Here is a 16,713-nt window from a genome sequence, read left to right on the forward strand (position 1 = left end):
CACATAATTACTTTTTGGTGACATGGTGCATTGCATCATTACGTCTTCACATTTTTCGGTGAGGGTACAGGTAATCTGAAAGTACCATTATGGTAAATATCTCTTTTATTGTAAAAAAATATTTCCTAGCAAAAACAGCTCTGGCGAGGGACAGCCGCTAAATGTTTCTGAATGGAGTTGCTAAATGAAATATTTTTATATGATGGCACTCTAGGCGGGTGTGCTCATGCTGGACTGTTGGTAATGAAAAATCTTATTGGACTTTTACCTTATTGAAGCAAGAAACATAATATGTAACTTTAGAAATTGTTTTAGTTTTAAATTACTTTTTTTTGGGGGGGGGGAGAGAAGAAAAACTCTATAAAATCAGGTGCTATCTTCCATTATTAAATTTGTCTTGCATTTCACATGCTTTTGCATTAAATAAATTGGCTTGTTAATAAAAACAAGGGGAAAAACTTTTTTATATACATTATACAATTTTTGTCAGTAGATTTTAGCTGTGCATTATTTTCTAGATCTCCATCAACTCGCTTCCGATGGATTGAAGTGATGAAGTATTCTGGTCATGCGTGGGCGATAGATAATGTATATCTTGGAGATGCCTGTCCTTGGATGTGCTCTGGCCATGGTTACTGTACTGGAAAGAAATGCTTGTATGTATTTAGGGAATTGATTCCTTCTATGATGCTAATAATAATATACTACATATGATACACATCTTATGTGCATGCATATGATACACATCTTATGCGCATGCATATGATACACATCTTATTATCTTATCATCTACATACAATTCACATCTTATGCTAGTTTGGGCACCATCGGACTTCCTGAAATAATATTTTCAGTGTAATGAGATCTAAGATTTGTTTAATTTAATCCCTTTTAATGAAGTTTATCACAAAATATCATCAGGAAAATTTCATTATTATTAAGAAAATCAATTATTTATGTAATTTACGTTATCATTAATTAAATGAGTAAAATTTATTTACTGTCTGAAAAACATATACTAGCCTAAACTTAATTTCTAAAATCAAAATTTTCAAAAACTTGTATAAGACCATTAGTTACAGTGTAAAAGTAAATAAGTAATATAATAATAAGTAATTAGATCCAAAATGAAAAATTAATAAAATTGTTAGACAAACAAATTAACTTACTGATAGATACTTAAGTAATAAAAGAGATATATTGTAAAAAATCAAGTGAAATAATAAAAATAAATTTTCTGAACTGTTCAAAATGTTCCACATATTTTGTTGGGAAAGGATGCATTGTTTATATTCAATAGTTAGAATCAGTTGCAATAAATTTTAAAATATTATATGTGTTGATGAAATTTTTCTGTCAGTGATGCAAATCAATTCTACATTAAATCCCTATAAATCGTTTCAGTTGGAATTATGACTTCTATCAAAAACAAGAAGTGAAGAGCTCTCATTAGTCACAGAAGAAATGACTCTACTTCCTTCCTCATTGACTTTTATTTTATAAAATTTTAGAATTAATGGAAAATTTTTTAGAGAAAATGTTTCAAAATATATATACCTTTTTCATATAGTTATTTTAATCACTAAAATCGAAATTTTATTGTTAATCATAGATTATCAGATTACAGAACTCCAATTATTCAGATCTCTTGTTCTTTGTATGCCATGCAAAACTAAGCTTGCTGCTAATTTATTTATGTATTAGCATGTCATTGATTTAAATATAGTAAAACTACAGTTATCTGGATAGCTGTTTCTTCTTTTGAGGTTACACAGAGTTAGGCTTGTTATTAATTATATATATTAATTTCTAATTAATTTTAATAATATGAAGTAAATGCTTGATAAAAACTATTTAATATATTTAGGTAATAGTTTACTGGTATGAGCATTATTACTCACAGGTGGGTGCTGAAAATATCTGCGAGAAGATCTATTGCATCTTCTATGAAGGATGTTGAGGAGCCAGTGGCCAATATGAGCATGCTTAAAATATTTAGTTTCTTGAAGAGTTTGTAAACACATGCTTAAATATTTACTTATTTATATAAGAACTACAATAATTATCTTTATAATAATATGTGCAGTATCTTTAATTGCTATTGATCTGTTTCCAGATAGACACTGCTGAACACAGCAACAATAAAAGACTGAAAAGGGTCATGTGTCAAAAAACACTGAGAAATTATGATTTTGATAAATATAATGACATGTATATTGATTTAACAGTTAAAAATAATTGATTATAAGCAAATGAATATGTCATAATCATATATTTGGTACATATTCGGTAATGTGTTACCACTTATCAGTAGCATGTCTTACTAAACTTTGGCAAACAGTCTTTTAAAAACATGCCATCAAATATCATATGCAGATACATAGCATATAAACCTCAACAGAAAACCAATTCGTACTTTTGTTTTGTTTTGTTTACATTATAAGTAGTTGTTTAACCTTAACAAATTCTTTTCTTCTCTCAAAGTAAACTAAATGAATGTATGCAAATAAAAAAAAAATTCTTAGCTTAATACAGTAAAAATAAAAATAAAAGTAGCCATTTAATTTTAGGCCTTACTTAAATTCATTTAATTTCGTTGTTTCATTTTACTTGAAATTGAAGTAGGTTATAGTTTAGATAAGTGAAAATAATTATAAAAATGAAGGAATTTTGCTTTCTGTTTAATGAAAATAAAAGTATTTTATTCTTTTTAATTGAATAATTTTTATTGAAATAAAAAAAGAACAGTAAGAGAGTAAGATTTCTCCACTTGTACTGTAAAAAATACTTATTTGGTTTGCAGAAGAACAGCAATCCAATGATCCTTATTTTTAATTATACAGATGAACTGTGATCTCATTTTGTCCAGATAATTAGAGTTCTTTTGTGATATACAAATATGACATAACAAATTATGTATTTTTTAAGCAGCTGTTAAATTAATCTTTAGTTGCTTATCATAATATTTATTGCATCTTAACTTGGAAGGTTTGAAAACAATCTAAACTTTTAACATATTTTAAATAAATATGCTGATGAATTTTTCATCTTATTAATGTATATTTTTGTTATTAAAGTAGCAGAAAATCTTATTAATGCATATTTTTGTTATTAAAGTAGTTTCTAGACTGAATTAATTAAATGTAAGCATAAAATTAAATAAATAAGTAAGGAAAGTAAGGAAAAATAATTTATATGAAGTTTTTGAAATTAAAATGTTTAGTATATTCTTCTATAAAATGCAATAAAGTCATTTTCCTTTCAAAGATGTTACTTTTTCAAAGAATTTTAAGAAATATAGCAACAAATTATAAACTATTCAGCATCATTTATGACAATGGAATGTATTAATTTCATTTGTTTTAGATACCAATTTTTGTTGTAAAGAATGCAATAAGCAATAATGGATATACGATCCACTGACCTCTTTTATTTTTTAAAAATCTGTTTTCTGATTCAGCAAAAGTCTCTCTGTTTTTTTTTTTAATTTACTTTATTTTATTTTTTAAGTATATTTTGTTGACTTTGGAGGTCTGCTGTTGTCTTTGTGTATGACTACATAAGCCATTTCTGATTGTAGAAAATCATAAGAATCATATATAACCAAATCAACTTCATTTTTATTCAAAATATTGGTGCTAATCATTGAATTATAAATTTATATTAAGACATATTAGTTTCATCTATACCATTTATATTAGTTGGTGTATTTAATTATGGCAAATCACACTAGGGCTATCTGCCTAAGGGAAGGAATGCCTTCGTGGAGGACTTTCTAAAAGAAACTGGCTCGTATACATGTTACACATGGGGAAAACCACGAAAACACCCATGCAGCCAGCCCGTATACTATATCCACAGAATTCCTTATCCAGCCTTTATTCTTGCAATAATTGATCATAGACATATACTTCCAATTACAAAATGTTTTAAATGATGCAGATTTTGTATGTTTTATTTAAAAAAAATATTTTGTATAAAATAGGAAATACAACTTCTTGCACATTCTTTCAAGTCCCTGTACTTATATTTATATCTGCCAAAAATTGTTTTAAAAAATATGTAGAGACAATTAGGCATTTTATTTTTGACTTGAGACTTGAAAGATGAGTAAGAGACTTAAATATGCAATGCACTCATGGGGGCTCAAATCCTGACCTTCTAGTGCTACCTCAATGTGTTTCCCAATTACACGATGAAGGTATGTGGTAAAGAAAGTAAAAAATCTTACATTCACCCCCCCCACTTAAAAAGCAACTTTCCCATGCTACCCATAAGTCCTTTCCAATTAGACCATGAAAGCAGGCAGAAAGGAAGGGGAAAAACTTATATATATACATATGGGTGGCATACATACATATGTGTAATAAATAAAAAATGCAAAATAAAATAAATAATGCAAAAAATCATAATTTTTTTAAAGATCATTAATAACAAAAGCGTAACATGATCACTTGAGTATATTCTCAGCTCTCTAAGGAAAATTTGATTTGAGCAAACTATAAAATTATATTAGATAGACTGATCTTGATGAGGATGTAGTTTTGGCATCCTATTATATGTAGCTGCTAAAGAAATAAGTCTATACATAATATATAAAGATTTTGAAATTTTTTTTCTGTTAAAACATCCCATACATGTAATAGAAGTTTAATTTAGATCAATATGCATGTCACACAGATTGGCCTAACATATTTGGAAAATATGAAGCATTGATGGAGAGGGGGAAAAGGTCATGAGCCATTTTTGGTATAATAACTGATGTATTTTTAAAAGTATAACTATACTCTATCAGCTTTGTCACCATGCAATAGAATTTTATCTTATAACGTGTAAAGTGGCAGCAAACAGTTACTTTTTGTGTATGCTGTATTTTTTAGGTGTGACATTTTTTATGTTTGAATGTCTTAATGTATAGTATTTTATTAACTGTAAAGTATTCCTTGAAATAAATGCAATTAATGAAAAACTAGAATTTTGTTATTTCCATCTGCAGCAAATATGTATTTGGCATATATGGATTTAATTGCACTGTCAGTAGAAGTTTATGAAGGCAGAATGCTATGAAATTCATGCTGAGTTTATTTTTTAAAGAAATTCTATACCTCGTGTAGATAAAACTAATGCTAATAATTTTTCCAGGTGCGATGCTGGCTTTAAGCCACCTCACTGTGTTCCTGAAAAACCACTGCCTTGTGAATTAAGAGACACATTTGACTCATTTTCAAATCAAACTGTTTGGCCAGAAATCTATGGAGGAGAAATAAGTTCCAGGTGTGGAGTGCTCGTTAGTGGAACAGCTCTAGTATTTTATAAGGTGATGTACACAACAAATATTATAGTTTTTACCTGTTTACATATATTAAAAGTTATGTATTTTTATGTAATGTTTTTTCAAATTATTTCATTTAGGAGGGAGTTCGTATGGCTGTTACTCAGGACTTGGATTTAACAGCGGCTCAGTATATTCAATTCACTCTTAAATACGGTTGTCATGGATCAGTACCATCAACAATAACTCGTGGAAATGGGATTCTTGTACAGTTTTCTAACAACGGTGGAATTACATGGCATTTGTTAAAGGTATATTAATTTTTTAGGTGCAGTATTCATGAAGCTTTTAATTAATTATTTAAATAAAATAATTAAAAGTTTTTAATTATTTCTAATTCACTATTATGTCTTAAATTTAGGAACTACACTTTTCTGCTGAAACTGCTCCACAGTTTTATATGATACCACTGAAAGATCCAACTGCTTTGACAAATGCAACAAGGTTGAGGCTTTGGCAGCCAATTACTGCTAGTAAGCTTATCTTAGAATTTGTTCTTTCTATTTGCCGAACTTACAAAATGAAATAAATGAAGTTTTAGAAACAAACTTCAGTTTTAGGCTTAAAATAATGAATTGTATCATATGTTTCCAGCTTCTTGCTATTAGAAAAATTTGCCACTCCAGGCCTATGCTAGTCATCTTCATACATAAATTTATATTATCTATATAAATATGCACATACACAGAGAAAGAGAGATTTAAGTTTGTTTAAATCAGCTTATTATTTTATAACTGAAACTATTCTGTAAAGACTGCCTACCTAGCCCTGATGACAATTAAGTGGCACTCAAATGCAAATGTAAAACTTGATAAAATTCTTGTTTTCCACTCTTTGTGATTTACACTAAGGCTAGAATATACCACTAAACCACTAAGTCACTTATTTCTCAGAAATAATATTTGATATTTAGAAAACTTGCCTTGGTGTACAAGTACTAAAAGTAGTAAAGTCAAATTCAATTCATTGCCATAAGTACTTAAAGTCAAATTCTCAAAGTAGCCAGAATTATTTCCCTTACTTACTATTTTGGAATTTTGGAAAAACAGTAATCGTTGATATCTCCAGCAAATAACAGAATTGTAATGGATGTCTTAATTGCCAAAAATCTTGTAGATCTTCTATGCTACTGTTTAGATCAATTAGTAAATTTATTTTTTTTAAACTAAGAATTTATTTCATGGATTTGTTTAACTTATTAAATTATAATAGATTATTGTAATTTTATTAATACAATCAAAAGTCGTTAATCCGAACTCGTCGGGACTTCGGCGATTCCGGATTATCGATTTTTCCGAATTATAGATCATCAGTTTAAATCTGGTAAGATGGCATGCAGAAATTACAAAATTAAAAATATGAAACCGTAATTTATGAAATAAAGAACAATTATGGTCTAAAGGGTATCAAAATTTACAAAAAAAAAAAAAAGCTTAATATTTATTTGTTTACTTTTCTAAACATTTCTTTCAATGTAAGTTGTTTAAGTTGCTTCAATTCATGTGAGAATACTTTCTCTTTAATTCTATTAAACAGACATAATTTCTTGTTTAGTTACAAAGTTCCGCTGTTCAAGTCCTATAATTGCTGTGTGGAGAATACCGACTAATTTGTCAATCGAAATTTTTTCATTTTCAATAACCCCTGGGTCTCTTTCTTCACTATCAGAAGCAAATTATAATGACGAGGAACTTGATTTAAATCATATCAAAGACGGAGTACATCGAGATGAAATACTACATTTAGTAAGGAATTATAAGCCAAATAAAATAAAAACATCTGCCCTGACGATAAGGATAGTGCTGACAGATCAACTTCCAATTCATTGCATGCCGCAGCGTGAAATTGATAAACAGATTTCAGATTTCGAAACATACTTTCGCTTTGTAGATCCTTTACATATTAGTAAATATATATCGGAAATTCTATTTGACATAATCGAAAGTTCAAGCTTACTTTTATAAAATTGCTCTAACAGTCTGCAAAAAATAATAAGCCGGATCCAATTCGAAGATTAAGGAACAACGCAATCTGTAACATTAACTGAATTAGAGAATTTTAGCTTAGCTTATACCATTCGTTACACATTAAACGCGCATGCGCACACGCATATTTGCAGCCGTAAAGGTCTTACACGCACTCGTAAACGCCTGTGCGCATGCGTGAACGCGACGAATGCGCAGAAAGTTTGTAGCTTTGAGGTGCGGATTATAGATCATTCCGGATTATGGGTGTCCGAATTAACGACTTTTGACTGTAAATAGTGTACATTTATGCTGCCGAACCAGTATAGTGGGTTGGTAACCCTAACTGTTGTAGCGATGAGCCCAGGTTCAAATCCCAGGGAAGGCATGGTTGTAATTGTTCGTTCCTTCATAGGAGGCAATGATGGCGACCTATTAGGTGCTTCCATAATGAAATGGCCACCACTTCTGGCCCTTGTAGTGGCACAAAGCTTATGACTATTAAATAAAGCAATCAGCCATTAAAAAAAGTATACATTTATGAAATTATTTGTTTAATTTTATAAAACTGAATATCAAAATGTTTTGCATTCTTTTAAAAATACATGTTGGTTAAAATCAAATTAGTAAACTTGACATAGTCTTGTAAAAAATGTGTATAAACCAAAAATAAATGTAATGTATTGTAAAAATGTGCATTAACTAAAAAATAAATTAGTAAACTGAACACCTTCCTGAACTATTATTTGGAATTAGTGAGCTTATGGTACTTAATTTGATAGATATGAATGTAGTAGTATCCAGTAGTAGATGTATAAAAATGCTACAAAAATAAGGATTTCAAAGATGTGGAGAACATGTTTGCCAACTGTTAATATAAAATATCACCTCCTTTGACACAAATAATTTGTATCCTTACCTGAATTTGTAGCATTACTAGTAAGTATTATTATTAAAAGAAATAACTTTAAAATTTTTGGAGGGCAGCAAGGCATCTTTTGGGATAACATGCTAGCTTAACATGTTCATTAGTCAAACCTAATGTTTTGTATATTAAAAATCCAAACCTTTTTTTAAAAGGGTTTGGATGCTAGGTATTCATACAAAATTCAAAATACATACATGCTAGGTATTCATGATTAAATGCAAATTTTTCAAACTATGTGAAATTATTTATGACATTATTATATGACATTTATATTATTATGATTATTATATGACATTTTAGCAAGTCTCACTTCTTTTTCTAGGCACTAGTGTAATGCAGTGGGCTATTGATGACTTTTATGTTGGAGGTATGATAGTCAAACCTAATGTTTTGTATGATCCTTTGGATCTCATTCCACAGCCTGATGCATGGCTTTTCTGGCCTGGAGGTGTGATGGATGACTTTTGTATGAGGTAAGAGAAAATCATGCATTAAAAAAAGGTGTATGTTATGTGTGTATACATTTCAAATTAATTCTAATGTTTATTTTAGTAACAAAGCTAGAGATGGTTTGGTATTTTCATCTACTGAAGGTGAACGGTCTCTGTATACAAGAGATATGACTGTTATGGATGATTACGTCATCCAGTTTGAAGTATGTGAATATTTTTCTTGCTTTTTGTATATTTGCTTGTTTTAAATATATTTAATTGTAACAATAGTCAGAAATTTTGAGCTTTTCAGCCAAACAGATTTTAAATTACTGGTGAAATATTTATTTGAAAATAAAGCCATCTATTTCCCACATTAGTTTTTTTCATACCTAGAGCTGTGCATAAAGCAAAATTTCTAACTACAAACTAGAAAAGAAAATGTTGAAGTTTAAAAAATGCGACACTCTTATAGATACACATGCCTTTGAATCATATATTACACGATAAAATAAAGTATTGATGTAATAAAAAAGTCACCTTGTTGAAACAGTACTGTAAATAATTGTTTAATATTTTTCTTTTACAGAGCACACTGTTGACATATGCATTTGTGTTATTTTAAGGTGTTCCAGGGCTTCGTATACTCATTTCTGTAATATTTATACGTGATAAAAAAGCAAGAAAAACATGTAGATATGATTCAAGATTTCAAAATTCATTTTAAATTCACAGATTTAATAATAACTCACTAACCACTTTAGTATAACAATAATTAAGTAATCATTTTAAAGTAAATAAGAAAACAAAATATTTTAGATATTAAGATAATAAATACCAAATAATAATAAATCTCATTATTGGATAAAGGCAGTTATGCCACTCAGCTAAATACTGTTTATGCATATAACTGACAATAATTAAGTAATTATTTTGAATTCTTTTATGCTTTAGATTGCATCTATGAATTTATTTTCTTATTGTAATTTCATAACCTAGCAGTAGCATGGTTATGAACCTAGCAGTAGCATACTTATGAAATTTATAATATATTATAATCTTTTGCAAATATTTCACAGTAAAGGACAAAGATATTTGAAATTTCATTTTTTTTCATTATTTTTTTAATATTTATTTTATGGAACATTTTGAAACAACTGACGGAACAGCTTTAAAAAAGTACCTAGTGAAAGGCATTTAAAATTCTGAAGTATAGATAAAGGAATAAATCTTTAAAATAACAGAATTTTTATTGCTTGTATTTTGTTACAAACCTACTTACTAATGAAGTTTAAAAACCATCTGCTAGATTATCTGTCATGTTGCATCTTTACAAAGTTATTCATTCTTTTTTGTGTTTCTTACCTTTTGTTTATATTTGTTCCCATATTAATAATATGCATCAATATGTCATTGTATCAATTCACATCAGAAATGCTATTTAGGGATGTTCTTTTTCCATAATTTAGAGACAACAGTTTTCCAATGTATGTTATTATTATCTATAAATGATGTTATTGTAAGTTATTAAGATACTTTTGTTTCAATATAATGGCATGTAAAAATTTGCTTTTCTTCATATGATTTACTATGTGAATTAGCAAGATTTTAATTTAAAATTTCCAGCTGAAAGTGGGTTGTGGAATAACTATTTCTCCAGAAGATCCAGTATCTCTTCAATATTCTTCAGATCAAGGACGGACATGGGAGCTGGTGAAGTCATCATGGTTACGATATGGATCTGGCCCTGATGCTGTACTTCAAGCAGAAACTCCTTCTGTTTATTACAGCAATAGTCATTACACATGGCAGAGAATTGTTGTTCCTCTTTCTGGTTTGAAAATCTGTGGGTAAGAGCAAAATGCTGCATCTTTTTTTTTAATGAATATTTAATTTTTTTAATTTCTATAAAATCTGTTGAAATACAATGGTACAATAAGTTTCTTAATAAACATGTATTTAAAATAGAAATGGATGATAATTGCTTTAATATTTACTAGTAGGTAAAAGATTTATCATGTGCATTAAAAATTTAATGTCATCTTGATATTTTACTGTTTATACCTGAAAGCTCTTTGTAATGTACAAATGCCACTTTAATTAATTTATCTAGATTAAAAATCTAGATTAAAAATAATTTATATTTCTTTATATTCTTTTAGGAGCTTGAACTATAAGCCAAAGTTTAGTTTGTTCTCATGTGCATAGTATATAATTTTTGTTTTCAAGTAATTTAGTAATGATGGTATTTAAGTCTAATTTTCTGTTGTTTGTTTTGTATATTTTACTTTTAATAAATCTCCTTAATCTTCTAAATGGATTATATGTACTTTTTTATAATTGAGGACTTGGACAAAAATTAGATTCTCTTCAGAGTGGTGGATGTTTGCAACTCTGCAGTTCATTCAAGACTATCCAACACTTTTGGATAATCTTGAATGAATTGGCTTGTGTCTTGGCTGGCATACCACCCCTCTCATTGCAATATAAATTTTATTATTATCATTTAAAATTTTTAATGGCTATATTGATAGACTGATTTTATGTCACAATATTTTATGTAATTATAGAAATTGAATTTTAAATAGAAATGATTTCCACCCAGATGAAAATACTGTTATCTTTTTGGATTGTTTTTATTTTGGTAATGCAGAACTTGATATCTGTACACTTATGGTTTGCTTATATTGCTTATGGTTTTGGGGGCTGTTGGTTGTGCTTTCCTTGTTTATTTTTGTAAAATAGAAATTGATTCTGACTGATTTATTTTGAGGCCTGGTAAATCTGTATTTGCTAGCAATCAGATTTGCATCAACTGGATTGATGAAAATCTTTTGTGTAGCCATGTTATCAACTTTTATTGTAATGCCTTCTTCAAGCATTCTTCTGCCCAGACTATGAAAATGATTTGCTGTTCAAAATTTAAAAGAAAAGGGCTCACCTTAAAAAAACACACAACATTAAATTCCTTTGGATAAAAGCACCTGTCAATGGGAGGACTGATGCCCTAGTCAAAAAAGCTGTTTATGCTATGTGTTAATAATATATTCAATTAATTTTTGCTTTCATGCATTTTTCAGCTCTACATTCTTCATATACTACAATATTGTTTTCAAAATCCGTATGTAGTCTATTAAGTATAGACATAAAACATTTTGTAAATTTGCAGGAAATGAGAAAGCTTAATTATAGCTTTCTTAATTGATTTTATATTTAATTTTGTTTTAATATTATGCACATAAAAAAGCTGTATTTTTATTCCATTTTTAACATCTTTCATAGTACAGCATTGTTATATACAACAACCACTTCTCTAATGTACTAATTTTATGTAACTATCAACTGCATCATAATTATCCATAAGTAACTGAAATACCAAATTTATGATATTTTTTTTTTGAAAATTATTAGGTTGAATATGATTTGTAAAATTATATAACATGGCTTTTTTATATCGTCTCCATTCAACTTAAATGATAGTTAAGTCATTTCTGTATTTAAATGACTGTATTTCTCACATTATTTAAGTGAAAAATGCTGATGCTTGAACAGGTTTTAAATCCTCATATACCTTTTTTTTTTTTTTTTTGTTTAATAGTCTCTGCAAATGTTTTTTAATAAGCTTGAGGGTGTAAAGGTGAAAGTGGCAAATGAGTTATAAATATGGTATCTGACGATTATAGCATCTTAAAAAAAATAAAAAAAAAAAAAAAAAAAAAAATCTTTATTTTGTGAACAGTTTGCAGTATGCAATAGTTTTAAAATAAAGCATTAGCTCATGGTTTTTGTTGAGGTTTTAAATATTATGTGTAGTTCTGTAATTATATCGAAAGGAAATTAAGCTTATGAGTATAAAATTTAAATACTTTTTTAGTCTAATTGGATGGATGGTATTCCCGTACTTCTTCATCATTCTGAATGATGAGATAATAGCATTGCAGGAAATGTTTAGCATTAAGTTCTTTTAAGTATTAAGAGCAGTCTGGAAAAATGAAGTTTGCATTGCAAAACAAAGATGGCTCCTTTGCATGCAAATGAAAATTCTAAATGTTATTAAAACTGTCAAATTAGACCACATGCTTGAAAATAATTGAAATAGGTATATACATGCCAGCTGTATAATCATGTACCGTAAATACAAAATTTCATTGCATTCGAATTGTTTCTTAGATCGTTCACAGATAAAAATAACACTTTACAAAACTAATCGTGCTAAAATTGTACTAATGTTATATTTGAGGAAACATTTCGATATTCAAATGATTCATTTGTATTTTTTGTAACAAGATGAAATACGTTATTTTGATGAAACTAATTTTATACAGAATAAAGCATATAAGCAGTTCCATGTTGATTTTCAATTAATTTCTTTTTTGCAGCATAATGGTTTACACCTGAAGTATAATCCCCTTCTTCTTCTTCTTTTTTTTTTTTTTTTTTTTTTTTTTTTTAATTTCTCTCTCTCTCTCTCTTTTTTTTTTTTTTTTTTTTTTTAAATCCAAATATGCAAATGTTTGAATAACTTTTATATAAATTTAAATTTTCATCTGGTTAAACATGTTTTTTTTTTCTTATCTAAAATTAACTATTATATTAAACTGTAATGAAATCATGAAAAGAATATCCTTTTAAATATAAATATTTGAAAGGAAAAAAGGACATTTCTTTGCTAAAATGTAATCTTGTTGTTTTGCCATTTAGTTTTTATAGTTTAATTCTTCCCTTAATTTAGTTCCCAATTAGTTCTCAAGTGTTGAATGAAAATAAATGTTTAATATTTTTTAGAAATGTGCGATTCAGGTGGACTCAAGGTTATCATTCTTTGAGAGATTCTCCATCTCCATGGGCAATTGACAACATTTATATTGGACCATCTTGTGCTCTTCATTGTATGGGTCATGGGTTTTGTGTAAATGGAGTGATGTGTGTTTGTGATGCTGGCTATGAAGGTGATTTCTGCCACAGCATACATCCTAATCCTAGTTTATTAAAAGATGGATTTGAAGGTAATGTTGATGTGATTTATTCAATGTCTGAATCATAAATGTCACTCATGTTCTTCTAATGGATACGTACATAAGATGCATTTATAAATTATTATGTATTAATAACATTAAATTTTATCTCATATGCTTGATTTTATCTTTTCAAAAATATTAGTAAATTGCATTTGATTATATATTTCGATCTGTTTACATCATTTAAAGAAGTTCTTATCAGCTGTTTTTTATGAGATATTTAAGTAAAATTTATTACAAATCTTTAAACTTAATAGTATTGAGGAAATCTAAATTTCATAAGTGTCTGCAATTTTTTATAAAGTTGTCATATGCTGTATTTAGAAGTAAAACACACTAAAATAGCATGCACAAAAATTCTTATTATTTGTCATCACCTTCATGCCAGAACCATGAGTTTGCAAAGTTTAATGTTAAAGTGAATTAAAAAGTGCAAAGTTTAATTTTAAAGTTTAATGTTACTTTAGTGCAAAGTTTAATGTTAAAGTGCATTAAAAAGTTTGGCATGTACTTGATTTTGAGAAATCATACTTGATTCGAGAATCAAGTATGATTTCTCAGAATCAAGTACATCTCAGAATCAAAATAATTCTGATATTTTTAAATAGATTATACATTTCTGCATGGTGTAAATTATCAAAAATAATATAGCAATGCATATACCATATATACCCGCGTATAAGTCGAGATATTTTGGACAAAAAAAAGACTTCAAAGTGGGGGGGCAGTCGACTTATACGCGGGGCCATAAAAAATTAAAAGAATCAGAAGTTCAAAAATTTCTTTATATAATGCAGTTGTTTTCTTCCTGCACTCAAATTGGATGACTTATCAAATAAGTCACTTACTTGAAGTAATTTCATGACTTAAATTATGTTACAAACTAATCACAGAGTTTCATACTTTAATCAGAGTAAGTTTTGATAACCCCTAGATGTCTGCCTCAATAAGCCCTTCAAAGTAAATGTAAGAAAATATTGGGCAGAGTGGATTAGTTCCGGTCGACAACCATTTACAAAGGGAGGCAGCTTTAAAAAGCCCGATATTACGTTAATTGCTCAGTGGGTTAAAGATGCTTGGAACGAAATACCCTCTGAAATGATTATAAAATCATTTAAAAAATGTTGTATTAGCAATGAACGAGACGGCACGGAAGATGATGCTGTCTTTGAAAGTGAAAATGACGATGAAGGCTCTAGTAGTGATTGTAACAATACGGAGTTCGAGACTGAAAATATGTATGATGACGAGCCAATGACGACAGAAGAGTTCTATGAAATATTTTGCGAATCTGACCATGAATCGGACGTTGAAGGATTATGATTTTGTTTATTTACCAAGGTATTTTTTATCGTATATTTACTTTTTTTTCTCAGATGATTTTGAATAAACGTAGTACATAAAAAAAATTTTTCGAAGTTTCTCGATCGATTTCGGAAGTGGGGAGGGGGTCAACTGATACGCGGGTTTCTTATTTTCTACGAATTTTTTATGTCGAAGTAGGGGGTCATTTTATACGCGGTATCGACTTATACGCGAGTATATACGTTAAGTATAAATGACTAAAAATTCAGTTTCATGTTTTTGGATTGAAGCCAATAATATATCATATGAAAAATGAATGATTTTTCTCCCAAATTTTATGCCTTGCAGTTCCATAATCTGATTTTAATATTTGATTTAATTCATCATCATTTCAGACAATAAAATTGACTCCAAAAATTGGGAACTTTGGAGTGGTGCAGAAATTTCTTTAAGCTGTGGAATCCTCATCAGTGGTAATAGCTTAGTGTTTACTTTCCAAGGAGAACGCATATTGATGTCCCGTGATCTTGACCTCACATTTGTTGGGTATGCTTTAACTGTTAATTTTGAATCTAGTTGCAAGATATTTTCATACATTCACTTAAAAAAATATTGTTAGCAATTAATGTACCCATTTTTTACTTTCCATTGTCATTGAATATGTAAACTAAGGATATAAATCTCATTTTATGAACATCATGCAATTTCTTTTTAAATAATGCATGCGAATTTATGGAAAAGAAATATTGTATGTTACTTACTTGTTTCACTTTTTATTTTTTCTAATTGAAATTAAATACAAAATGCATGTTGTAAATTGGTTGTACGAGTCAAAACATATCAACCTTTACTACTCTTTGATTATATCAAGTTATGCTAATTTTGTGTTTTAATCTAGAATTTTGATAAAATCCTGTCTAATTAAATTTTAATGCTTTCACTTCTAATAATCACGAATGAAATGCAATTGAATTAATTAATTGTATTGTTAACTATCTTATTTTGATGAATACCTAAAAAATATGTATGTCTTCACTGTTATTAGATTTTCTTGAAAATTCCATATTTAAACATATGTTGTAAAACATCTGTATTTGCTGCTGTTACTCTTTTGTTTGCATATTTTTATTATTTTAAACTAAGTAATGTAAAATATAAATTTTTAATAAAACTGGTATACCAATATATATATTTTTTCTTGCTTAAGTTTCATGCACTTAGAAATCCTTCTGTTTAGATCTATACAATTTTACCTGAGACTGGGATGCAAATCAGAGGCTCGATCTTCTGAAGAGCAACCTGTACTACTACAATATTCCATAGATGGAGGATCAACATGGAATATGTTAGAACAATTTAGCTTTGGTGAAAATTCTAGAGTCTCTCATCCATCATACATTGCAATAGAACTTCCTCATCACGCACGAACCAATGCAACAAAGCTGAGATGGTGGCAACCATCTTTCAATGGAACATTTTTAGAAGAGTGGGCTTTGGATCAAGTAAGACTTATCTTTTGTTTATAGCATTTCATTAGTACGAAATCTAGGCAAAAACAATATAAAAAAAGCTTGCTTTAACTTTTGAAATCCCTCCCTACATGTATATGGTGTCTCATCGAGACCACATAAAGTCTGCAGCATCTGTAGATTCAAGCAAGAGATATTGTCACTTCTGATATATAAAAAATATATTTTATTGCAAACAATGAAAACTGGTACTTTACATTAGAAGA

General features: G+C 28.6%; 1 protein-coding gene across 2 annotated transcripts in view; it reads left to right on the plus strand.

The window, feature by feature from the left end:
* LOC118202279 (reelin-like) overlaps positions 1-16,713 on the plus strand; it is a 297,785-nt gene that overhangs the window by 89,909 nt on the left and 191,163 nt on the right. For both annotated transcript variants that reach the window (XM_085812571.1, XM_085812570.1), the window contains 10 exons: positions 519-656; positions 5,143-5,317; positions 5,413-5,583; positions 5,694-5,805; positions 8,547-8,697; positions 8,777-8,879; positions 10,282-10,505; positions 13,441-13,661; positions 15,374-15,524; positions 16,216-16,480. In XM_085812571.1, coding sequence (XP_085668697.1) covers positions 519-656; positions 5,143-5,317; positions 5,413-5,583; positions 5,694-5,805; positions 8,547-8,697; positions 8,777-8,879; positions 10,282-10,505; positions 13,441-13,661; positions 15,374-15,524; positions 16,216-16,480 — 1,711 coding nt within the window. The remainder of the gene's footprint in view (positions 1-518; positions 657-5,142; positions 5,318-5,412; positions 5,584-5,693; positions 5,806-8,546; positions 8,698-8,776; positions 8,880-10,281; positions 10,506-13,440; positions 13,662-15,373; positions 15,525-16,215; positions 16,481-16,713) is intronic.

This window comes from Stegodyphus dumicola, chromosome 3 (assembly GCF_044657685.1).
Source record: "Stegodyphus dumicola isolate Sdum_Otavi_A_Nest chromosome 3, ASM4465768v1".
Lineage (NCBI taxonomy): Eukaryota > Metazoa > Arthropoda > Arachnida > Araneae > Eresidae > Stegodyphus > Stegodyphus dumicola.